The sequence below is a fragment of the Pavona decussata genome, unplaced genomic scaffold (genome assembly GCF_977016875.1).
Source record: "Pavona decussata unplaced genomic scaffold, jaPavDecu1.1 SCAFFOLD_136, whole genome shotgun sequence".
NCBI lineage: Eukaryota > Metazoa > Cnidaria > Anthozoa > Scleractinia > Agariciidae > Pavona > Pavona decussata.
The window spans coordinates 522,501-547,845 of NW_028145549.1; the positions used below are offsets into that span (position 1 = coordinate 522,501).

A 25,345-nucleotide genomic window follows, 5' to 3' on the forward strand; every position below is an offset into this window, starting at 1 on the left:
AATGGCAAAATAAAAAAATTACGCTCATTTCTAGCTAACTACTGAGTATCACTCAATCTGACTTGCATCTAACAACAAAATTCTTAATTTGCATTTTGCGCGGAAATAAAGGCGTTTTCATAAGACTCGCCCCAGTCCCTTCGCGGAGAAACCAATTTTGAAGCTCGATTTACCACTGCTTTGTGAACCAACCCGGTGAACCTATTTTCTCTTTTCAGATTTCTAACCACAATATCGTTTGCTAACTACCGTGAAAATTTATGGAAAATCCTAGTGTTAGAAATATCAAATTTTGCACCTAATATCTAGCCAATGGACATTTTGGTCTAGCTTCAAAAGTAAGGAATTAGATTATTTTGTTGAATATCTCAGTAGTACTGGTTAGGAAGAGTTTTCAAAAAGATTTCACATTGAAAATGATTTATGAACAAGGAAAAAATTTTATGAAATGAGCCGTTAACTGTTCTCTTCAGAAAATAATTCCTGTTTTTGGCAAATGCTCTATTATAGTCCTTTTTGTCCAAACATGCAGAAATAACCATATTTCAATGGTTCGTTGCTGAAGAACAAGCATGGGGACCCCCTCTTTTTATTTCATTTTTGCAGTTAACATATAGTGAACCACACATGGGCAAAGTTTGGAAAAAATCTGAGTGTAGGTTCTATTTTAGGGGAATGACCTTAAGGTCCCTATTTCGGCAAACTTTCGCTGACATAAAACACCTCTCAAGAGGAATTTCTAGTAATCATTGTATGTGTTCCTGTTTCGGAGTAGGGTCAAACAAACGCACCCTTAGATTGCTAGCCTCCGCGGCCCAACCTTAACCTCGAGCAACATGGACAACGACTTCACCGAAAACGCAACCTTTAAACTGAATAAGTGTTCTCTGAAGCAACTTGCGATAATTTCAACTTAATTAATTTGTGTAATGCAGTCGACCTGCGTAGGGGTGACCTTCAAGTTCAGAAACAGAAAGGAAAATCCACCCCCATGTGTTCACTTTCTCTATAAAACCTTGAATTCGGTCATGCCACGTTCTTAGGTAGCTTCAGCAACTGCGACGGCAACGGCAACAAAAACGACTCCATTAAAATGAATTCGCGTTTTCTCAAACGTCACCGCAATTATTCCAACTCGCTTTAAATGTCAAATGTAAGTGAAATTCCCTCGAGTTGAATTCTTGGAGACCGCACCGAAGTTTCGAAAGAGAAAGAAAAATTCGTCGTCGCGTGTTTACGTCCTCCATAAAATGTCCCATCAGGAAATTTCATGTCCTAGTCGTGTAGTCGTGCAGTGACGGCAAAGAAATGTACCAAAAAGTGTAATGCACGTGCAGACGGCTGTTGTCCTGGGCTGAGTTGCTCGAAGCATGGTTGGCGCTAACCATTGGTTAAGAGGCATTAAAACCAATAGGTTGTCATGGCATTTAACCCGGGTTAGCGCTAACCATGCTTCGAGCAACTGGGCCCTGGTTATTAAGCCTGTTGCTTTTTTGACGTTCTCGTTGCCGTTGCCGTCGTCGTTGCTAAAGCTCCCTCTTGTTTTCAGAGGACAATAAAGAAAATGTACCAGTACCAGTGTTTTGATGGTTAAAACTTTTGCTTTCTGGCGTTCCTGTATGGTCCCTATTTTATAGCACAGAAGACGCTATAGCAGGGCAGTTCACTATTAGGCAGGCAGGGTCAACATTGAATTACATTTACATACATGGATTAGAGCGGTTTCAATTGAGTGTCGAAAGTAATTTCGCGTTTGCTTTGGTTTTACATTACTACGCTCTGTGATTGGTTAACAAAACTCACGCCACTTTTTCAACCGATAAGAAGCAAAACCAAAACCAATCGTGTTTTGGCCGCACGCGTTTTCCCGCGCTTGGCGCCGGTTACATGTATTTGCTTCGAATTCTGATTGGCTCGTTGTGTTGCGATCGGCCAGAGTAATAACTTTGATTTTGGTTTTACGACACTCAACTGGAAACCGCTCTAAAACAACAGTAAAACAGACATAACAAGCAATTCTTGCTAAAATAGTCAACAGAAAAGCTCATACCTGAAGTCTACAGCATAGTATTTAAAAAATCCCACAAATAACTCTCCTAATGATTGACTGTTCTCTGATCTAAGAAAGGAAAGAACCAAAAACAATTGATTTTCATGGTAGAGGGGGGTTATCGAAGACACCAGCTATCTCTATTACCGACAAAATTTTATTGGCTTTAAAATTGTGTTGATACAGAAATATTTAGCTAGCAAGAGTCAGAATTGCTAGATAAACAAGAAAAGCGAGGTTTGAATCTCAGTGTCATTTTTTACTTCTGGATAGAGGGGTGTCTATGTAATAAAGACACCGTCTTTTGAGGCTGAGGTAGGGGGGTGCACTGCAGGCAGAGACCACTATCTATTTTGGGATTTGATGGGTCCTGTTCGAGTATAGTAGTTTTGACCACCTGTCTTATCCAGCGGATAAATCGGTATCCAATTGATAAAATGTATTGGTTGGAGTGCTTTCTATCCGCCGGATAGCGATTTATCCCCTGGATAGCGCTATCCGCTCTTTGAACAACCGGGGCCAGAACCAGAATATTACACTTTTTTTTACACGAAATCTGAATAATTCTCAGTGGTTCGGTTGTAATCTATTATTTTTCTCAAACTAATTTTATTGGAAAAAAAATCAACGCTAAACTTTGTAATTTTCAAAAATTCGCTTTCTACACCAAAATGGCTTTCAGTTTCATATATTTCCCTCCAATGGGTACTGCATTCAGGCAGCCATCGACTTGAAAGCCCTACACTGATGAATTTGCAGATAATAAGCTCAGAAATAACACGTCATGGAGTGGACTTACTGATGGCCATCCAGGAGTGTACATGGATCCTCCCTTAAGAGTTGTGCCACATCTCCATGATATTTGAACAATTTCTGAAAGGAAGAAAAAAGAAACTTTTACATGTAAAATGTTTATCAAAATTACTTTAATTTAGTACAATAAGTGAAGGGCTGATAGCACAACCATCGTACGGTGAATTTCAGGCCAATTTCTTGGACTTTCTGCATTCATGTGGTCTACAGTTTAATCACAGAATAACGCTCTGTTTTAGGTTTGTTTTTGATTTTTGCTTTTTGGCAAACAACATAATGCTTTGTAGCAAAAAACAAAAATGATGTTCTTTGATCATTGATGTTCTTCTATCTGGTGACGGCCCCTGCTTCCGAAATCTGGGGAACAAACTGTCACACCAGTGTCAAATGTTGTAATTTTTGCGCTCTGGCTCAAACCTTAGATTGTTACCCCAGTATTGACACCAATCTTTAACTTAAGCACAGTTTGAAGCTGTTCATTTTTATAGCAGATTCTGAATACTTTGTAGAGCTTCAAAGCTTCTTTTTTATGAGCCCTAAAAGGGCATGGCAAAATGACGACCTCCCAAGAGCATTCATTTCCAAGAAAATAATATTAAGCTTTACACCAGAAAATATCCCAGAAGTTTAACTATAACAACTTGGACTTACTGGATATTTCCTTTGCAAAACAGGAACTACAGCAGGTTTACAAACACCTGGGAAAAAACACAATCCATTGTCAGCCCTTCGACTGAATATATTTTACATTCATTCCACGAGCGCGTTGGATATGACATGGTAGCGCCGAGTTGGCTATGCTATATCCAACCAGCGCGAGTGGAATAATTGTTTTATTAAAACAACCAAGAAATATTGCAAGATCGTGCAGATTTCACTTTGCAAGAACAACCAGAAAACCATTTAATGGTCGCTACCTTAAAACCGTGAAGTGCATCAAGGATTCGGGCATTATGGTTTCTTCGGACTTATCCTGGAGTAAACATGTGTTAATAAAGCTAACAAATTATCAGCTTTAGTTTACAGAACGTTAGGCTCGTATAATCCAGATGCGTTCTTGTATTCTTGGATACGCTGCTCTGGTCTGGAACCCGTATTTGACTAAGGACATATTAGCAGTAGAAATAGTCCAGCGAAGAGCCTCTCGGCTTGTTCTCGGCTAAAAACGTGAAGAGATGGAATACGAAGATCGTCTAAAGAAGCTGAAGCGGCCTACATTAAAAACACGTAGATTGTTCCTTTCTCTAATTGAATGCCACAAGATCGTCTTTGGCATAAGCAAACTAAACTTCGACGACCTTTTTGAATTTACCAAGTTCAATTCAACCCGCGCAAACCACCCGTACAAGTCTAGCCTGCGTAGCAGTCGTTTCTGTGTCCTTCAAGCCAAGCTGGGCAAGCGCGCGAGGGCATTGGGCGAAAAAGGAGCAAAAAAGTAGGAGCGGGAGAAGGGGCGGGGAAGGAAAGGTTTCCTACCATGGCCACTAAGCCAATCAAATCGCTTCTACAACGATCCAGGTTTTAACGACTGTTATGCCATGGCCGCTATCAAAACTCTGGAATTACATTATCCAATGATCACGTTTTTAGTGTATGATTATGCCAGCAACATCACCTAATGTGAAATTTCTATGCAAGTGCAGTTTTAATTTTCAACCCAGAATTTCAGCAAAAAAATATTATTATTTAATACATTATCAGTGGCAACAGTGCATGGCCACAGGGAAAAACAGCATTACTATGTTATAATTAATAATTATTTTGGTATCAAACATGCACATCTTGTCACCGAAGGATTGAAATTTGACCCAGCTATTTACAACGTACATGTACTAGTGAACCTTAGTCCTCCTTGTTTGCGATGGAAGTTTCAAAGAAACAGTGCACAAAACCATGGCGAAGATAAATCTTTTTTAACAAATGAACAAATTTAACTCAATGCAAAAACTTCTTTAAAAGTTAAAGAAACTTGTTTCTTTAAACAATTACAGATGCAAAACTGGCTCCATCTAATAATTATTCATTCAGAGTTCAAAGGTTTGATGATAAAGCATGCCATATCTTGTTATCAAGTTAATCATTCAGGTCGTGATTTCTAAAATTTTTGTTGTTGTTGTTGTTGTTGTTGTTTTGGCTTTGCATTGACACGTTTGGTATATGTATATGGCTGTCTATGCCACTCCATTTTCAGTCAATAATTTTACCTTGTAGATAATGAATGACCATCAATGTCAGAGCATAACTGGACAGAGTTCCTTGGCTGGCATCATTGATGTCATGTTTCTTGGCCCATTTCTTTACTAATACGACAAGAGGTTTGACACGATAATCCACTGAAAGAAATGTAAGAAGAAAGGTCAGTTGCATACGACGGTAAACTAAAGTGCATCGTAGTTAATAGATACCATGTGGTTAAATGGTTTCCTAAATGATTTTGGTGCCAATATCGATTGTGCGAGTCAAAGACCTTTAAGATACATGTACTAGCAATCTGTATACAGCTATTTCAATTAACATTGTCGGATCAAAGTATAAAGCTGTAAGACAAGACCTCAAGATTCTGTGGATTTTTTTTATGAATAAGTTCATCAAAATCAGCTATGCCTCGTCCGTCCAGTGAAGATATACGATGCCGAGCCATTTGGATAAAAGAAATGTTAGGATATCAAATGAATGAGGTGGCAGCCTCTTTAAAGACGTCTTTAAGCTTTAAGCTTTGATCTGACAACGGTAATTGAAATAGCTGTATGCACATACTGTATTCAAGATGTAAATACATGTACACTGTACCATTGAAACATCAAACTATCACTGGAGATAGACTGCTATGATTAGCATTATTTTTGATAGCAAAAACGAAATCATGAAAATTGTTGAAACAGCTAAGGCGTATTTTGTCAACATTTTACCAGCCCTTTCTCACATACACATGTATGTTATATGCAAAAGAAATTAATTTGAACTTGCTAACAATAATCAAACAGACTTACATTTACAGTACCCAATGAAATTTTAGACCTTTTTTTACATTAAATGATATGAAGAGTGTTAATATTGCTGTTTAAATTTTGTTGTGGTCTGAATTTTACAGTAGTTCTCTTTATAACTAGTCATGGTGTGGGGCGACTCTGAGACAAAGAAAAAATAAAAATGAAACTGATCTTAAATATTTTTAAAAAAATTTAAACCACAACATACTGTAAAAGACAATCATTCCTCTACTTGGCTCTTTCGCTACGTACAAAGTTAGTCCCTGCAGCATGGTATAAGATTTAGAGATGTTTAAACACTACAAAACTCTTGGAACTCACCTCCACAGTAAGCTCGAAGTAAGTAAGTATTCCTAACACCCTGAAAAGTAACAAAAGGTGTATACGTTAGGTTTATTACACAGCAGAAAACAATGGCACATTTAAGGCGCTGTTACACTAGGCAATTTTTCTTGCAACTTGTTTCACAATTTTGTGGCGACTCAAGTTGCACGGATCATTGCTAGTGTAACATGCCCTGAAATTAACATGTCTTGCAATTTTTTTGGTGCTGCAATCGTTGGGAGGCAGGTTCATTTTAGGGCATGTTTCACTATGCAATTAATGATCTGTGCAACTTGTGTCACAATGGCGCAACAAAATTGCGGGACAAGTTGCAAGAAAAATTGACTAGTGCAACAGCTGCTTTATAAGACACCATAAATCGTACTATCATAGAAGGATAAAGGGCAATACATGTAGCTTCAAGAGAAACTGAGGTGCTGCATATAAATTTCACTCACCACAGTATTGTTGATGTTAACGTCACACTCACAGCCACTGCAAAAAAAGATAACAAAAATAACGTTAAGATAGATTTCTTTAGCATGCCAATTTAGAAAATAATTTGAAATGTTCTAACATGATAACAACTCTCTCAGCCAAAGTAGAGCCTACAGACTTGTTTGAAAGTATATGATAACATTTTATTTAGAACTTTTGTTTAGCTTTAAACAGGGAAGAAAGAAAACCATTTCAAACATCACTGAACAGTTGGTTCAGCTTTTAGGCTAAGGTCATTTAAGCTTGTTGGCTGAATTCGAGCCTCAAATCACAAAGTAAAATACAGTCAACTCCCTTTATTGCGGACACCCTTGGGAATGGGAAGTACATGTAGTGTCCTTAATAGCGAGAGTCCGTAATAGCAGGAATTTATTTCAGTCAAAAGTCTGTAATTTACTTTTGTCGGGGATATAGTTGCTGTCCGTTTTTTTTTGTTTACCAAAAGGCTTAAATTCAAGAAGTCTTAAAACTAAAGCTGTACTGATCAAAGCGAGGCAGCAATACATTAATTTTCCCTGGTCCTGGTTTCAACAAATCAACCAAGCATCAACTCTCCCTTGGTGTGAACTGATTTAAGGCAATTTTAGAGTAGTAATAACCTATTCCTTCGGATTACTTTTAAGCCTTTGGAAGAACAAAATAAATACAGTATTAAATAATTAACAAAAAAAATCTCGCTGTATGTTAAATAAAATTATACTTCTTAAACAATTACATTATTTTGGCAAGTTGATATTCAGCTAATTTGGCACAATGCAGAGCCAAAAAATGAATGCATTCATGCCCCTCTTTTACCAAGTCCTTAAATCATGTATTACACTCACCTAATTGTGTCCACAAATTTTAAAATTGGAACTGACGCAGGGATTACTGAACAATTACTAAGAAAAGCTGCAAAGCAAAACAAAAAAACTGAATACAATAAGTTCAACATTAGTGTCAGTATAATTTGAGCAATAAATAATAATTATTTATTGAAGGATAAGATTTTTAGAATTATTCTTAAAATCTTATCCTTCAGTAAACTATTGCTACCTTGTATTCCAAAATCAAAAATCAAGTTAGCTATCTGCATAAATTTCAATTTTAAAATGTACATGTATTCTACAGAGTTACTGAAAGATCAGAGATTAAGTGACATTAGTGAAGTAATATATATCAAACACAAGACACAGTGTTTCATCACATAATTATTTAACACCAAGAAGAGAGTTGAAAATACAACGCATAGCAGAATATTTTTGACGAACTTAGAAGTTTTTGATATTGTGATGAAACACTGTGACGAGTGTTTGATATAACTTCTCAAACAAACTGATTTTGAAGAGGAAATCAAGGATGCAAAAATGAGGAGGTTTTCATCACATATCCAAACATGTCATGGTACATGATTTCCTTGTCTTTGGCTTTTGAATTATTAATGAGTTTGAAAAAATAATTTAATAAGCACTTACAATAGGTTGGGTCCTTGTTTAGTAGTCTCTGCATCTGTTGCAAAACTGGCAAGACTTGTCTTCTATTGTTTGCCTAAAAAGAATTAAACATAATAATTATTACTTCATTATTATTAGGCAACTCAAACATGTCACCAAACTAATAGTTACAGTATTTGAGTGTGCATTCATCATGACCACAATCTACAGTACATTGTACCTGCAATTACACTGCACTTCAGATTCTCGCTAAGTACTAAAGGGGGATACATTGTAACTTTAGACTTCTGTGGGATCATACAAGTATTTTTTGTTCAACTTTCCCATTATTTAACTTGTTTGCTCTACACACTCACAGCACTTACCTGTTTAATATAGTTCAAAATGAAGCAGAAATCAGCATCACTTGAATCACTACCAAACCCATTGCTTGATGAGCCACAAAGATGGAGGGAACAACCTTGAAGAAAAATGTTAATTGGCATCAGTGTACAGTACATGCATAATGATAGCATGGCTTGTTATCAACTGGCAGAGTTTCAGTATTTATTTGAAGTTGGAGACTCCCCTGGAGGCTGATACCAAAAATTATTACTGTTTGAATACATCAGTTGGCATTTCCTTTTTTAAACCATCTTCTTTCACTGGGAGTTTGCTATGTCACAACTTCACATGTACGTATACTGTATGTAATCAAGCCAAGCTCCAGAAGTAACAGTAATGCATCAGTAGGAAGTAGAAGCGAATGTTTGGTTTAGCAACAGGTCAATTGGGCACTGTAAAGAGATTCGAGTGTTAGCCCTTCTGTCTGACAAAGGGTTAACGTTCGAAATGTCAGCACTCAAATCTCTAAAGATGGCGGCCAATTTACCTTTAACCAAGCTTTCGTAACAGTAATGTAGTTGTGATCAGCTTGGTTAAAATTAATTACATGTATCGTGTATGTCAGCTAGCTAAAAAAACACAGCTCTAGATGTAAATTAAATTTGTACCTGGATAAACTGGTGATAATGTCTGCTCTAGGAACGTTTTTAACTTTAACTTCTTTTCTAAAGTTTCTCTGGTTTGAACAGATTTTTCACACTCCTCTTGGATTTCTTTAGTGAGCTAAAAGTAAAACCAAAAAATAATAAAAAACTTACAGCATTCACAGTAATGACCATACAGTACATGTACGTTGGCAGATTGTTATCACATGCCCTAATAGATTGTATAAATAAGTCACCTGTATACACCCTAACCTATGGAAAAATGATTGACATTTTAATATTATTTTGTCTGCATTTGAATTAGCCCTACATGTACACTGTACTAGTCCGTTAAAGGTAAAATATTCTTTGATTTTTTAACTCAAGAACGAGTTTAGTAGGGCTTATTTGAATGTAAACAAAAGAAATTTGAAATTTCAGCCATTTTTGCATAGGATCTATGATGCATAATCCCTACACCTGTACTCCATGCCGTATACATGTAGCCTACATGTACACTGTAGAAATCGTACGTTACTATTTTACCGCACAATATACACTGTACCCTGAAGATGCAGCTTAACTTTGAAAATGCTTTTTTGCACCCTACAGTACCATGCAAAGGTACACGTAAGTTGACAGGCTTGACTCTAAAATCGCTCCTTGATCCTTGGTACTTGACTCAAACCTCGATACTCGAAGCTTTTGAGTGTCAAGAATTGAGGATCAAGTCACAAAGTTCAAGTTTCGAGGGACTGTGAACTAACTTTTTCCTTGCTGGAAGTCTGAAAGAAATCCATTAAGGTCTAATAAAAGAAACAAATAAAATTATAGATTTTTTTTGAAAAATTCAGATTCAAAGACGTTGAATTTGCCCAGATCCCTTCTCAGTTTACAAGTTCACAGTACTGTCATCAGATTATGTTAAAAGCATACAATCATGCTGTCTTCTATTTTTTTTAGTTTACATGTAACAAACATTATTATTCAACACATTGTAGTTAATACTGCCCAAATTTGGTCATGGTGCACTCAATATTAATTTTGTCATCTGTACACAACAGATATCCTGTGATATAGTTTACAAACACGTAATTTTGAGTGTTGTGGAGAAAAATGGCAAAATACAGGCTGTCTCCAGCTTTTCTGCAATAAAACCGCACTTTGCTATCAATGTGTTGAATAATATCTTGCTATCCTGCGGATACAGTATACACTGTATCTCCTGATTTTATTATCAGGCAATATCCTTCACGATTTGGCAGGACAACTGTTAAATATTATTTTGCACAAGTACTTACTGTGTTAAGAGTAAACACAGGTGGCTCTGCATCAAAAGGATGAAATCTCAACAGCCTAGAGGCATTGTTTGCTGGAGTGGAGTAATTTCTTTTAGCTTTTTTTGTCTCCACAGGTACGTCATCTGGAAACCCTGGTGTAGCTGTAGAGTGATGACGGCGCTTTGCTGGTCTTTTCTGCCCACTGGTACAGTACAACTCCTCGCCACTGCTAACGCTTAAAGTTCTTTGCTCGCTAGAAAAAATAACATTGAAAGAAGCCTGTTCTGTAGGAGTACGGTTGGTTGCTGTTGATGAAGTTTTCCTCTCATCAGTACACAGATTATTGTTCCATGAAATGTGGATTGAGGGTGAGGCTAATGGTTTTGGATATCGCCTCTTGAGCGGTGAGAAAATATCGCCACCTCTAGGCTGGGGAAGATATCTGTCAAGGTCGCTGAATACTGGGGTGTAAAGGGAAGGCTTGTAGCTGTAATGTCGCACTCTTCCATATTTAGTTGGGTCAGCCATTGTCTTGATTACATTCTAAAGAAATGGAAACACAATGAATTCATAAACATAACATGTAAAGTGACAAAAATACCCATAACTCCTCTATGGTATACATGTAGGTCATTGAAAATTTCAAGGGACAAGGATCTCAACTGCCAAAGTTTCAAGGCAAAGTACAGTAAGAGGCTGACTTGGAATTTCCATAGAGGGGTGGAGGGGGGTCCAAACCAAGAAACCTTCTATGGAAGGGGTTTGGATATCACCTGGGACAAACGCAATGTACAAAGTGTAATTTTATTTTAAATTACTGTTTTTCTGATAAGAAAGCTGGCTAGAACACACTTTCTGACCTACACCTGTAACAGGTGATTCAAAAATACAACTGTTCAGAACTTTGTTTTGTTTTGGCACAGTGTATTTGATCTAAAAAGTCCAGTGCATTAATTTTATAGAGTATCACATACAGCTGTACATGTGCTTTGTGATTTTAAGGGGGCACAAGGACTGTCAGCTTTTCAAGGGAGGTGATGGGACGTCCATTGTTTGAATGCTAACTTTTTTTGGTATTGGAAAAATAATGTACAGTATGTTCTCAACCATAACAGGAGCTTTTTTTGAAAGTCTGAAAATCAACATTGCCAGTAATCAGCTGAAAGTAAAATTCTTTGTGGAGACCTTTACTGTATAGAGACTCTTCAAGAGGATACAAGTAAACAGTTCAGCCTGTCCCAGAGAAACCTCAACTAATGTCATCAATCCTTAACCCTTTAAGCCCTAACGGTGATCAGCATCAAATTTCTCCTTGTAATATCAATGTTTATTCAACCCCTGAGGTCATGACAATTAAAGAATTATGATCACCCAAGGGGAACTTTCTTGATATTTCAATTTCTCCCCAGTACTTTTACAAGAGAAGTAAGGGCACAAGAAAGGATAATTTGTTCTTTGACATTAAGAGTTTAACTGCACCTAGAAACCTCCAAAACAAAGAAACTCATAACCTTACAGGTGTATGTGTCTCTATCACAGATTCACCACCTAATTGAGCATACAAGTTGGCTGTTGCTCACATTGACACTAGAGAAGTCAAAGGCTGGTTACACCTCATCTGTATTCACAATAACAAGTACACTACACTGTACATAGAGAAATCTTGTTATCAAGAAAGTTTTCTTGATTAGAAAGTTTACCTAAATGTGTATTTCTATCCATGAACACTAATTTTTAAGGCTCAGTGGTGCATATTACAACGAGATCTGAGCAGATTTGTGACAAAAATATATGACACCTTACCTGAGTAAGCACTGTCAAGGTATTGCAACGCCAAAAGAGCACACACTTAGACGTTTTGAACCTATAGGCTTGATGACTAAACACAATGAAGCAAAGTACTGCTAAAATTAAGGTTCTCACTTTGTTACAGCTGCATCAGTCAATCTCAAACCCAAATTCCTCAGGGTCTTTGGCCAGTTGTTGGTCGCCAGGAGAGACTCTGGGGTACTGGAATTTTATTACCACAGGATTTCTGCGGTAAAACAATGCAAGCTGATATGGGATGGCCAATTCAAATTCTCCAGAGTGCCTCCTGGCGACCAACTGCTGGCCAAAGAGCCTGAGGACTCTGGGTACGAGATTGGTTATCAGCAGACATGGTATACAATTAACAATTATTATTCTTCCCTGAGTGTGCATTAGACATGAAATGATAGATATATGTAGTTACCTTGGCGCGTAGCGCCGAGTTTGCTAAATCATCTCATATCCAATAAGTGTGTGGAATACACTGTAAATGTTTTATCAAAAACAATTTTAAAAAAATAACTGCTATCACTTTCCAAGAACAAGCAGAAGACAAATTTCATGATCATGGTTCCTATTTTAGGGCATGGTATATTTAGCTCATAATTAACAATTATTCGCCGAAGGCGAAGTAAAAATATTGGTGAATATTCCCCGAGACGAAGTCGAAGTTTGTTTCAAATTGTCACGCATCAATGAACAGAGACGCGCAGTCTGCCGATCACATGCTCAATCGAAATCACATGCGCAATCGATAAACTGCACACGGCCTCAAGCAGAATGTCAGTATTCTTTAACTGCTGCTTCATTGAGACGAAGCACTGACTTCTGTGAATGAATGTTGGGATTCTCCGACCCGTTTAAGCCCGCCGCACATGTGAGGAAAGAGCTGAGCAAAATGCCTCGCGAGGCAGATAGCTCAGCCATTTCCTCTCGTGTGCGGTGAAGTTTTGGTGAGAATTTCGCCTCGCGAGGCGAAATCTCAAATATCCAACATGTTTGATGTTTGAGATTTTGCCTCGCGAGGCGAAATTCTCACCAAAACTTCACCGCACACGAGAGGAAACAGCTGAGCTATCTGCCTCGCGAGGCATTTTGCTCAGCTCTTCCTCAGGTGTGCGGCAGGCTTTACCAAAATAGATGGAGATGAACCAGGCTGTTTGGTGTAAAACTCGAGCCGGGATCACAAGTGTTAGCGATAGCATTTTATTGCACAATTTCTTGTTGACATGATGGCTTCGCCGGTTAACAGATGTTTATAAATTGCCCTCAGAGATAAGCTGCTTCAGGTAGGAATTAAGTCATTTGTTGGCTTCACTAAACAAGTACATGGTTGTCGCAGATGAAAATATTTTGTTGTGAGGCGGTGACTTTAGATGGTGGTCGAGAGCCGCTCGAACCGACAACAAACTAGTTTTCAGATTATAGAAACTGTTTTCTTTTCTCGTCACTGAAACGTAAAACTTGCAGAGACATTTATTCATCTTGTTTACATCCATGCTTTCAAATTCTGTCTTAAACTCATTTTGTTTGTGAAATCATTCTGTTAATATTAAATAAAGAAAATCTGCTCGGATTTAACTCAATTTGTTGTCTTCATTTTAAGTCATCGAGATCGACAACATGCAATTTACAAGAGTTTTTTTATCACAATTAGCAAAATTTTCATCTCTTGCCTTCGAAAAGTATCACTTCGGACTTAGCTACTTCTTTAGTGCCTTTCGGAATTGCATTTTCTTTCATCCTATTTACTTCTTTTTCAGATATGTCAACAAATAGCTAAGCGGCCATTTTGAAAGTTAGTGCTCCTGCTATAATCACCTCGCGCGAGGTGATTATAGCAGAATATGACGCAATCCTCGACCAATCAGATCAACAGAATCTCTATAATCACCTGAGTAATTATACTAATTATACATGTACTATGTATATCATGGCCACTAAGCCAGTCATGTCCCTGGAATTACATTATACAATGATCCAGTTTTTATTAACTAATTTATAATTGTTATTATATTTTGTGGTCGAAACTAAATTTGACATTTCATTTTCTCAATCCAGTTTGATTAGTATGGCCAAGTGATTAGGATGCTTGAGGTCCCAGATTGAAGTCCTCCTCCTGTTTTAGTATCTTATACATCAAATAGGGAGCGACTGCGAAATTCCCGGCCCATTTCGAAGGGCACAAATCTATTGCTTCGGCAGTCCTGCAGTCGATAAGTAATTAATTTTAGTCTACTTAAGCTAGTACAACTCGTGGTCCTTCAGTCCCGCAGTCCGGTAGTCGATGAATAAATCTAGCCTCAAACAGGTCTTCTTGGAAATGTTTTTTTTTTTACCTACGTTTCGTTAAAGATTTCGGAATTACAAAACAAATGTAGCTCATGCATAATTTTGCAATCGAGTTATATTTTAAGCAGAGTTTTAGCTTATACACTCGCTTGCAACCCAATATTAAACTGAATTTGTGAGCCACTTTTTTGCCATAATTTCGTTACGAGGTTCCATGGCAGATTTTCGCTTTTATTCGAAGAAGGATAAAGGAAAACAAAAGGGGAAATTTACAGCTCTTAATTTTGAGTTTGGCGTGTATCAATCTATGTCAATCTAGCTTCTCTGCAAATCGATAGAACAAAACCACGTATTTGGATTAACATTATTCCAAGATCACTCAAAGCTAACACTTGAGAAACTCAACCATGTTTCCAAACGGAAATAACTATGAAAACGCCGAAGATGTCTTACCTGAAGCACAAGAGAAATCTCATAGAGCTCGACAAACTGAAGCGGCCATTACCCTCGCAACACGCGTGGTTCCGATGAATAGCCGCTGGCTAAATTGGGAAATAACTGAGCCCACTGTCAAGCATTTTTTCGTCGTACCCCACCCCTCCCCCACCTCAGTTGTACAAAATCCCGCAAGCAAGGGCGTTTTTTAAGTTTTCCGTCATATTTAAACTATAGATGAATGACTGTCTCCCCGAGCAGATTCATTTGTTTCTTTTAAACTTTGGTAGTAATTATCCTTAATGTTTCGTTAAGTTCTAAACCCCCTGAATTGGGTACATTTTAATTTTATTTCGGTTTGCAAAACCAACCTTCTTCGGGGATTGGGGGGGAAGGGGGGGGGGGGGACGTTCAGGGCAAATTTGTTATTATATATTTCAGTTATTCTAGCCATTTTGTTTATTTTTCGCCACCTCCGCTGTTAGGATCAGTCTGCCGTCAGTATTTTGCATTTGAAATAATTTGTTGATCCAGGTCTACAGGAGATCCGGCCTCACTCATCGGTTCAATGTCGTTGTGGTCTTGCAGATTTAAATTGTATTTGTAACCTTGGTCCACCCGCCCATTCATATATAAGCCTTCACCCTGGTCCGATCCATTCTCCTTATTCATTACGTAGCAAGCGTTTGCTTCAGCGAGTGGCGCAGCCACAAAACACGCGCGGCTTTACAAGATCAGAATTTATCCTAGTTTATCAGGTTCAGAAAGGTAAAGTCGTATAACGAGTCTAAGTAGCACACGCGGTTTCTGTAGGTAGCATGAAGAAACCGGAAGCTTGCCACTCCTCCTCTGGGTGGAATGCTAGTCCATCGCTCTGTTACCCGCCCAGGGGGAGCAAGGATGGCGCAGTGGTGTGAGCACTCGCCTCCCACCAATGTGGCCCGGGTTCATATGTGGGGTTTGTTGTTGGTTCTCTTCCTTGCTCCGAGAGGTTTTTCTCCGGGTACTCCGGTTTTTCCCTCTCCTCAAAAACCAACACTTCTAAGTTCCAATTCGATCTCGGAAAAGTGTCCCCAATTAGTGTTACTCGCAAAATACATTGACACTTAAATGAAGTGATTGATTTTTTTTTTTATATCGGTGGTATCCATTTCTGATCATTTATTCACCTAGGGGTGAATCGAGACTATGTGGAATGGAGTCTCTCTCCTCCGCAAAGGTTCGATGGGCCGGGTGTTGAGTATATTCGCTTAACGATGTGAGTGCAGGCGCAAAAGCTGAGAGGGTTGGAATTTTACGCCTACAGTCACTTTTCTCAGCGAAGCCTCTGCGGAGGAGAGAGGAATGGAGTTTCTGACACGTAAATGCAGCGACTAATATAGCCTCTATTGAACCATGGAACGATTGTGGACCATTGTGCGACAGGACGTCTGATTGAAAGTCCGGCGTGTTAACCACTACCTAAGCTCTCTACTTTATTAGAAGTGCATGGGAATTAAAATACGGTCTTGCTGTACAAGTGATGACGTCACGAGTGGAACATGGACAATGTGGGCAATAGCCGGTGTTAGCGCCAATCATGGGTTCAAAGAGCACAGCTGTCACAGAGATACTGCTGTAAGCTGACCAAAACAGCTTAAATATTTGACAAAGAACTCCTTCTTTAACGTGAAACCGCCCTTAGGGCACCGACAGGAAAATATGAAATGATTTCTCCGGGGGAAAAAAAACTATAACCAGTTTTTAGCAATGTCTCCAAAATTCACAGGGGGAACTTGAAAAAATTTTTGGCCAGTCTGTTTCCAAGTTTCAATCCATTTCTACCCTAGCCATCTGCAGACAAAAATGTCGGATACAGTTTCTATGCACTAGTAAGGTTATTTTTAACAAAATTGAACCGTTATTTTAATGTTTCAATCAATACAAATTGTATGTTTATTTCGCTAGGTCCGAAGTGGCACTAAAAATAGATGACACCGCTGCCCCTTTCAACAAAATTACTGAAATTCGTTTTATTTGTTTTCTTCAGTTTCCTCTTAACAGCTCATTCAAAAGTAAGGTAAATGTGTCATTTTCTAGTGAGAAAAGGAGCTATGCTTAATTAACTGTTCTAGACTGAAAAATTGCTTTACTCTATTCCCAGGAGGTATCGGGCGATATGCTCGGTGATCTTGAGGTCAAGACATTCTTCCAACCAAAGCCAGGCTGCCCTGCATGGATTGCTTTCCAGGAATATGAAGTCATCATCAAGCTCCAAAAAGTCGTAAGCTGCAAAAACAAGGCCTGCTTTCTCGTGGAATTCTAGTAAGCGATTCTTGAATGATTCAGGTATCTGTTAAGGAAATCAAACAAACAAATTCAATAACAGATTTCGTGAGAAAAAGGGTAAACTGTATATACACTGCCATGCATATGCTATCAGGTGGTGCTGTCGCCTTTGAATCGACGTCAGTTGATTTCAAAGATTCATTTTTGTTGTATAATGATTCTATTCTTCTTCAGCTATTATTACTAGATTAGGGAAGAAGTCTATTTCAAGCTAGGACATCAAGTGCGTGACCACTTTCTATCCCAGCCTGAGACAATTAGTCGATTGTAAGACAATCAGATCGAATAGCGCAATTTGTAAAAGTTCACAGTTGACGTCTTCTTGGTATAATATATTTAACAATTATTCCACGCGCGCGCGTTGGATTTGAGATGACAGATAGCCAACGAGGCACGTAGCGCTGACTTGGCTGTAATCATCTCATACGCAACAAGCGCGAGTGTAATAATTATTTTATTAGAAAAACTAAAAACAGTCAAGAAATATTGCTAGATCCCGCTGATTTCGCTTTGCAAGAACAAGCAGAAGACAATTTAATGGTCACTTTTCTCGGTCATGGCCGCTAAGCCAATCATAATCCCTAGAATTGAAAACAAAGAAAATCACTACTGTGACCGTGGTTTGGAAATGTGATCCTAATTACAATAAATTTGCCAACTGTAGCCTTGAATTTCTCCTAGAATTATTGATCATTTGAGAAGCCATATCAAACACCCCCTCGTTTTTTAAACCTACCTCTCAGTGTTTGGATATCTGATGAAACACACCTTCTCGTGTTTGATACATTACTCGGTGATTACTTCTCAAAAACATTCATAATTCATGAAGAGATCAAAAACAAATGAAATCACTACCGTGAAGGTGGTTTGAAAATGTGATCTTAATTATCACAAAATTTGGTGAACTTCTGCTTTGATTTTCTCCAAGAATTGTAAATAGTTTGAGGAGCTATATCATGTACGTACGTACGTACGTACGTACGTACAAACACTCGAAAAAGTGTTTCGTCCTTGTTCCAAACACCTCGAAGTTGATGAAATAAAACTCGGCTGTGCCTCGTTTTTCACGAAAGCACTTCTTGGTGTTTCCCCGGGGGGGGGGGGGGGGGGGTACTTGGGTTCAGTTTTGTTGGGTATGTGCCGCTGGCCTCTCAGAGCCCATGCCCCATTATAGTCTATTTTGTGGCCAGTTATAGACCTCATCTTAGTCACTTTTTGGGAAAATGCAATTTTCGCGATCTCAACTAAGTCACTTTCTATTTATGCATCTACTTTCAAGAACGGAATGTAATGCGAGGTGATTGTTAAATTTAATAAACAACAACTTCAGTCTGAACTTTGTAACCGAGACCATTTTGAATCCCTACTTAATAGCATTTTCTTACCCCAAAAATCTGAAAATGTGCAACCCCATTCTAGTCAATCCAGTCATAAAAATGCGACCCCATCCAGCGGCACATCCCCATTAGCCTCTTATAAGGAAGTACCCCCCCCCCCCCCCCTTCCTGAGGTGTTTCGTAATCAGATGACTGAAGCTGATTCTTCCTAGTGTTTCATATATTACTAGAACTACGTTTAGAAACGTTGACAGAGATAGAGCTAAATATAGAATTGCATCATTACCAAACTACGGCAGTGTCCCGCAAGCTGTGTATTAAAGAACCATAGAGATTTAGGAGATTTAAAATCACGCGATAAAAAATGTTTGTCGGCTGCACTTTTCTTACCTGAGTTTCACTGAAAAGTTCGTTTCTGTCCTGATGACGTCTCCAATCCAAGCGACCGACGTCTTCCTCGATCGTCTGCGAGTCAATGCGAACAGCAAACACCTCGCGGCCAACAACAGTGATGCGTAAATCAGCTTTCCTTTCCACCAGCTCCTGAAAAATGGCTGGGCACTTAGTAATACTGTGTGAGGAGCGCGATGGCAACCCTCTGGGGATCTCAACGGTGAAAACCTGTTTGTCTGGCGGGATAAAAAGCCGACCCATAGTTTTGAAAATGACCCTTTCGTTATTCGCTTGGTCGAAGAGCTTCTCCACCGCAGCGGGGTTGTTTGTGATAACGGTCTTTGGCACAGTCAGCCCAACTTGTTGTGCGAGTAGCAGCTGATAAGGCTTGCGGTTGGCCAGGGACAAAGCGTCCAAGCGGTTCACCCAACGTGCGTGTGAGAGATAGGATTCTAGCGAACAGATGACTCTCCCCCACTCCGAAGAAGCGAAGTCCTTGGCGATGTATTCTTTGAAAAGAAGTTGAAGTTCGAGTCAATAGGAGCGAATGCAGGATTTGTGAAAGGAGGGGTTCGAGCTAGTCGGCGTGAGTCCCAATGGAAGGTAGGGGAACTGCGAACCCAGAAACTGTTGATGCAGTGGAATGTGAAACACAGGCACTTCCTGTTTCAACAACCCACCTCCCTCCCTTTCCTTTCAAACTAGTATAAAAGACTTAAGTACATTGTGAAATATAGGCCTTTCCAGTACAATCAATATATATCTCTCCCCCCACCCTTCCCCACAACTCGCTACCATCACCTACCAATCGTCAAAGCTACACACTGGAAGATCAAGAAAACGACTTGGAAGGCGATGATGATGCTTAGAATTAGATCATTATTAGACTTGCCTACGCATAAACTGATCACTTGACCTCTTGATCCAGTGAGTCTCATTAAATTAAAAGTAAGGGTTAAAACTAAACAAAGAAACACACCAGAAATGAAAAGAACGTTAAGAACATTACGACATTTGAGTTGCAACAGCTTAGAGTATTTTGTGTAGAGCGAGAGGGCGAAAGGGAAACTTTTTTCCCTCATACGAGTCCGGTCATTTTTTGAGATTTATTTTTGCACTGATACTAAAATTAAACAACAATAATTATAACAACACCACAATTTTAAATGCAGAATACTACAGAAATAAATAGAGTCCAGAGCGACGGAGGAGAATGGGAAGGAGGGGTGGGGGGTGGGGGTGACCGGGCTATGGAATTGGATTAAACAACTTCATTTTAACGCAGTAATGCTGCACGTACAATACTCTTTTACATAAATGTCGTGTTTCAAGGAGTATAATTTATCACTAAAGAGGGCCGCTGATGGCAGAAATCGTTTAGTGATTCTGCCTGCCGCAATCGGAGGTCACGTGGTTCTAAAATACAGCACCGGTTTAGCCATTTAAAGCTGTTTTTCAAAGAGTTGGTGCGGAGCAATGGAACTGCAAGTTTATTCACAGTCTCTCAACGGATATTCAGTTATGGCACAATGTTTCCACGACAGCCGCTCCTTCCTAATATCTCAATCAGCTTCCGCATTCACTATTTTTATTCACATTTCGAGTGAGTTGAACTAATGCATCCTACGCACTGAGTACGAGTCCGCTGGGATGGTTCGGATCGAGGCTCGGTCAAAAAAGTTTTAATGCCACGCATTGCCCTCTGCATGCTAAAAAAGTTGTCTTCCAGATGTATATGTATGCTTTTAAAATTGGTCACGTGATCAGCTCGTGCAAGGCCCATGTGTTTTTAAAGTTGGCCACGTGATCAACTCATGCAAGGCCTATGTGATTTTAAAGTTGGCCACCTGATCAACTCAAGCAAGGCCCATGTGATTTTAGGGTTGTTCACGTGATGAACTCGTGCAAGGCCCATGTGTTTTTAAGGTTGGTCACGTGATCAACTCATGCAACGCCACATGGTGCGTCGGACTAGGCGTTTTAGACACTACTAAGGACTCCAAGGCACCTGATTGTGGTAAGGTGGCCATGCACGGCGACCTGAGCGTTCAGTCCCGAGGCATTACATAATTACATAATTATTTAATTAACTAATTTCGTATCACAAATGATCCTTCGGTCTGATTAAAGTCAACATTTTTTTGGCCTGGATTGCTTGCACATACCAACAGCATTTCGCCAAGTAATTTTTTTTTTGCCAATAGTGAGAGGGGAGAGCTAAAAAAGACAGCAATTGCGTCACGGATAAAATAATCAGGTATACATGAATGACGGTTATCGAAATAATCACATTACACGAGGAAGCAAACAGCATTTAATGCTAAAAACATTTTGACAAATCGTCGCTTCAGAACTACCCTGTAACGTCCTCTATTATGTCGCAAACTCGGCTTTTCTCTACTGAGAATTGAACTACTGTGAGAGTCAAGTACAGTCGTCATGAGACTAAAGGCTGATTACTCGGGCAGATTTGGCAGTGCTAGAAATATTTTGAATCAGGCCGATTTTCGCTGACCCACTGCTACGCCAACAGAAAAAGACCGACATATTGTAATGTGTAAATTGGCCGATAACCTGCTAAACGGGCCGATTAAAAATGGGCGCGTGTGAATATCATTAGTACTGATTCCTTTAAAACCTACCTTGGAGAGTTTCCGCTCTTTGACCTACTGGATTCCAGCAGTACCATACAGATGTGATGGATTCGGCAGGAATACGTTCGCCATCCACAATCACAAAGCAGCTGGGAGGGGTTTTCTTTGAAGTATTTGCGATATTAACTTCGATGAAATTGCTATCAATCACAGGGTCCAGACGGACAACCTTCGCATCACTGTCCAATGCTTTTACGAGTTTCTCGATTTTGTCTATGTGTGGATCCTCGGAGATCTCATTTCCGAGACACAGAATTATCTTTGCCATTGCTTCAACAAAAAACCTTAACCACGGAACGTTTGGTATAAATAACTGAAATCGGTGCGGCGCAAATCGAATTTCGTCGCAAATGTCGACGCTGTGTTAAGCGCATTCAAAGAGTTTATATGGATAACAAGACGAAGATAATGTCCCGTGTTCCAATCACATGCCCGCGGCGAGGAAACTCTTTTTTTATTATTGACTAACCAGTCATGTCACTTTACAGGTATCTTGTGATCTCGCTGAGCATCAATCTTTGTAACCTCGGCACGAGCGGAGGCATCGAGAACGTCACAAGACAAATCGAAAGCAATATTTATATCATATATAATTAAAAACGGGATCACTGTATAACGCAATTCAAGAGATTTGATTAGCAATATAATTTCTGTTTTTGATAAAACAATTATTCCCCTTTCGCTTCATGAGATGATTATAATCAACTCGGCGCTAAGCGCCTCGTTGGCTATTCGATCAGGGAGTTTTAGCAACCGGTAACAAGACGGCGACGGCAACGAAAACGTCAAAAAAGAAATAGGTTTTGCAACCAAAACAACAACTCTGCACGTGCATTTCACTTTTAGGTAAATTTCTTTACCGTCACTGTACGACGACTGATGGCACGTTTTGTGGAGGACGTAAACACACGGCATTTAAAGCAAGTTGGAATAATTTCGACGATGTTTTGAAAAAACGTCACAAAGCAGCGTCAAAGCAGCGTGACCTATTTTAGTGTCATTTTGAATGGCCAAAAAACATATTTCTATGGTTGTAAACGTTCAAATAATGGAGACACAGAAACTATTATCGTTCATCTTTTGCTAGGATGGAAGTGGATTGCAACTTGAAAAGAAAAATGGCCAATTTTTTCAAGTCCTTTCTGAGTATTTTGGAAAAATTGCTAAAGGGGGTCGGGGAAGAAGAAAAAGCTTCACATCTCTCTCTTTCTTCTCCGCGGGTAGGGGGGAATGGCGCTCAGAAAGACTTACTTATGGTCTCCATGTGGCTTCGTCCAAAATAATATAAGACTCACTGACGAAGGAAAACACCAAAGGTGAGTTAAAAAAAAAATTATATTGGCTATAAAGCGCATCAGTTTAAAGTGTCAGTGATATTTTGCATATAATGAACTCTTATAATCGTGAACTAGAAATATAAATATGAATTCAGGAAAAAATTGCCAAGGGCGAATTTTAAAGGCCTAGAAGAATATGCCAAAGATATTAAAAAGAAGGCTCAGTTATGTTCGCGTTAAAAAAAGAAAAAATAATAAAATTAAAGAAAAAATAAAAGAAAATAAAAATGCCCGTGAATTTGAAATATTTTAATGCCTGCTCCCTAGAAATTCCAGTTTTTCTTCGGGGGGTGGGTACGGCTACACGAAGGCTAGAGATCAAACCACCGTAGAAGCCTTTTCCCACGCCAGTTTACTGAGTATCCCCTTTGCTGGGGGGGGGGGGGGGGGGATCGTGGACAGTATAGCAAAATAGGACACTAGTAGCAGTCACTTCCTGCGTTCATGTAAGCACGGTTACGGAGATTTTGCCTCAATCCAATTTTCCTATTTCCTCAGTGTACAGTTTTCATATAAGACGGACATAATCAGTTGCTAGACTTGAGTTCTCGGGCCGAATTCTTTTATGCTAACATCAACCGAGCAGAGTGCCCAAGATGAAAGTTTAATCATTCAAATGCGGCAGGCTTGCCTTTCTCAAACTCATTAAGAATTCTTCAAGAGAAAACGAAGGAAAACAGTACCGTGAAGTTGCTTTTATCCCGCATAGTCCGACAGCTAGGATTATTAAATATGCATGTCTTTATGTACGAGGTTTGGAAGTGTGGTCTTGGTTAACATAAAAATTACTATGGTCTTGAGACGCTGTATGAGACACTCGAAAGATTGTTCGGCTGCGCCTCGAGTTGTCAACCTACTTATCGGTATTTGGAAAAGGGATTGCAAGCACTCTTCCTCGTGTTTGACATATCACTCGAGGGAAGGTCAATATTATATTGAATTACCATGGCTTATTTCTCAATGTTTTCCTTAGTCACAATAAAAGCTTATATCGAGAAACACCAGCAACAATTTTAAGTAGGTTGTTAAACGCTTGTGCGTTAAATGATTCTGTCGCCGCTCTTCTTCTTCTTGTTAGTAGATGGAATATTGATCGGTAACCAGTCCATCCTAGTGACCCGGATCAAATCACCCGGACAAAAAGAAAATATTAATAAAATAAAATAAAATAAAATAAAATAAAGAAAAAGGGTCGAGTGACAACCTTGGAATGTTTATCGTTTCACGTGAGGAAACGTGTGACGCGCACGTGCTTCTACGTGGCAGGCAACTTTAATTTCGCGCGCTGGCGTGTTTGTCGCCGTTCGCTCGAGTATCCCAATATGGCCAAAGAGAGTTGACACCACAGGTTACATACAGAGCACACGAGGGTTTAAATGCTTCTAACACACTTTAATAACATGGCTTAAAAGATGCTACAAGTTACAAGCCTTGAATCGCTTTTGCTGGATCTCAGCGAAAGGCTGTGAAATGTTTTTCAAACCCAATTTCCCCATCAAAAAAGACTAGATATTTTTCCCTTATCAATACTTCACATGGCATTGGTGAAGTTCAACGAGAAACAGCGCAAACAAAAATTAATACAGTAGTAACATAAAAAAGGCTTACAGCGGCCAGATGTTTGAAAATTGATTGTGCAGAAAAGCAAGGAATTGAAAAAGCTCTTGTGCATACAAAAAGCAGACAGAAAACAGCACAAAACACGATATTTTTGTTACAATACATTAATGAGGCAAACGATTGAGAAAAATGAAAAGCGCGCAGAATATATGGACACTTATAATGCGAAAACGTAACAGAACGATTTAAACTGAAAATGCATATTGAAAAATTTTGTTGTAACTATACAATCAAAACAAAAACACAAGAACAACTGCAGAAGAAATTAAAACATAAAAAATATATAAAAAGCTTAATGATGGCTATTATATCCCGCTCTAACTAAACACTAACGACTATCAATGATCGTGTAAAATATCCAGGCAACATTCCGGCGTAGATCAGAGGGCGAACCTAAAAAAAGAATAGAAACAGCGGAGGATGAGCAACAGTATCAAATAATTGGTTCTATATACGAGCGGGCAAAGGGAAAATTAAAAACTTGTTCCCCCCGGTAGGATTCCCTATTATGCCACGCCCTATGGTCAAGAAAAGCGCGTTCAATCAACGTTATCCCTTTCGCCAATCCCGATTGACAAGAACAGCGTCCTTGCCAAGCGTCCCCCTAATAAAGATGTCCAAGATTGGGTTCTCATAGTTTGAAAACTTTGGATAGACAAGAAAGTGGTCTTCAAGGCATTCTGCCAAGATGTTCAGGACTATGGTTATTTAGTAGATTCCAAACCAATGGGCAGTGCTTTTCACGCGCTCTGATAGGCTAGTTAATGCCGAATGTTGCAAAAGC

The 25,345-nt window shown here is 39.1% G+C and overlaps 3 protein-coding genes across 3 annotated transcripts in view; all 3 read right to left on the reverse strand.

Moving 5' to 3' along the window:
- The window catches only part of LOC146467423 (poly(A) RNA polymerase GLD2-like), an 18,693-nt gene extending 3,709 nt beyond the window's left edge, over positions 1-14,984 (reverse strand). The window contains exons 1-13 of the mRNA XM_085125924.1: positions 14,911-14,984; positions 12,160-12,235; positions 10,378-10,899; positions 9,101-9,215; positions 8,474-8,568; positions 8,130-8,202; positions 7,500-7,566; positions 6,636-6,672; positions 6,175-6,214; positions 5,068-5,196; positions 3,515-3,561; positions 2,850-2,923; positions 2,051-2,119 (exon numbers count right to left, since the gene is read on the reverse strand). Of these exons, the coding sequence (XP_084982050.1) occupies positions 2,051-2,119; positions 2,850-2,923; positions 3,515-3,561; positions 5,068-5,196; positions 6,175-6,214; positions 6,636-6,672; positions 7,500-7,566; positions 8,130-8,202; positions 8,474-8,568; positions 9,101-9,215; positions 10,378-10,899; positions 12,160-12,235; positions 14,911-14,933 (1,367 nt within the window). The 5' untranslated portion in view covers positions 14,934-14,984. The remainder of the gene's footprint in view (positions 1-2,050; positions 2,120-2,849; positions 2,924-3,514; positions 3,562-5,067; positions 5,197-6,174; positions 6,215-6,635; positions 6,673-7,499; positions 7,567-8,129; positions 8,203-8,473; positions 8,569-9,100; positions 9,216-10,377; positions 10,900-12,159; positions 12,236-14,910) is intronic.
- Positions 14,985-16,750: 1,766 nt separating this feature from the next.
- Positions 16,751-22,010, reverse strand: LOC146467424 (uncharacterized). The gene is made up of 3 exons (XM_085125922.1): positions 21,593-22,010; positions 18,948-19,459; positions 16,751-17,224 (listed from the first exon to the last, which is right to left on the reverse strand). The coding sequence occupies exons 1-3, from the start codon at positions 21,870-21,872 to the stop codon at positions 17,021-17,023; spliced, it is 996 nt and encodes a 331-aa protein (XP_084982048.1). The 5' UTR covers positions 21,873-22,010; the 3' UTR covers positions 16,751-17,020.
- Positions 22,011-24,312: 2,302 nt separating this feature from the next.
- LOC146467425 (uncharacterized) overlaps positions 24,313-25,345 on the reverse strand; it is a 29,042-nt gene continuing 28,009 nt past the window's right edge. The window contains exon 26 of the mRNA XM_085125930.1: positions 24,313-24,954. The gene's annotated coding sequence lies outside the window, so the exon portion shown is untranslated. The remainder of the gene's footprint in view (positions 24,955-25,345) is intronic.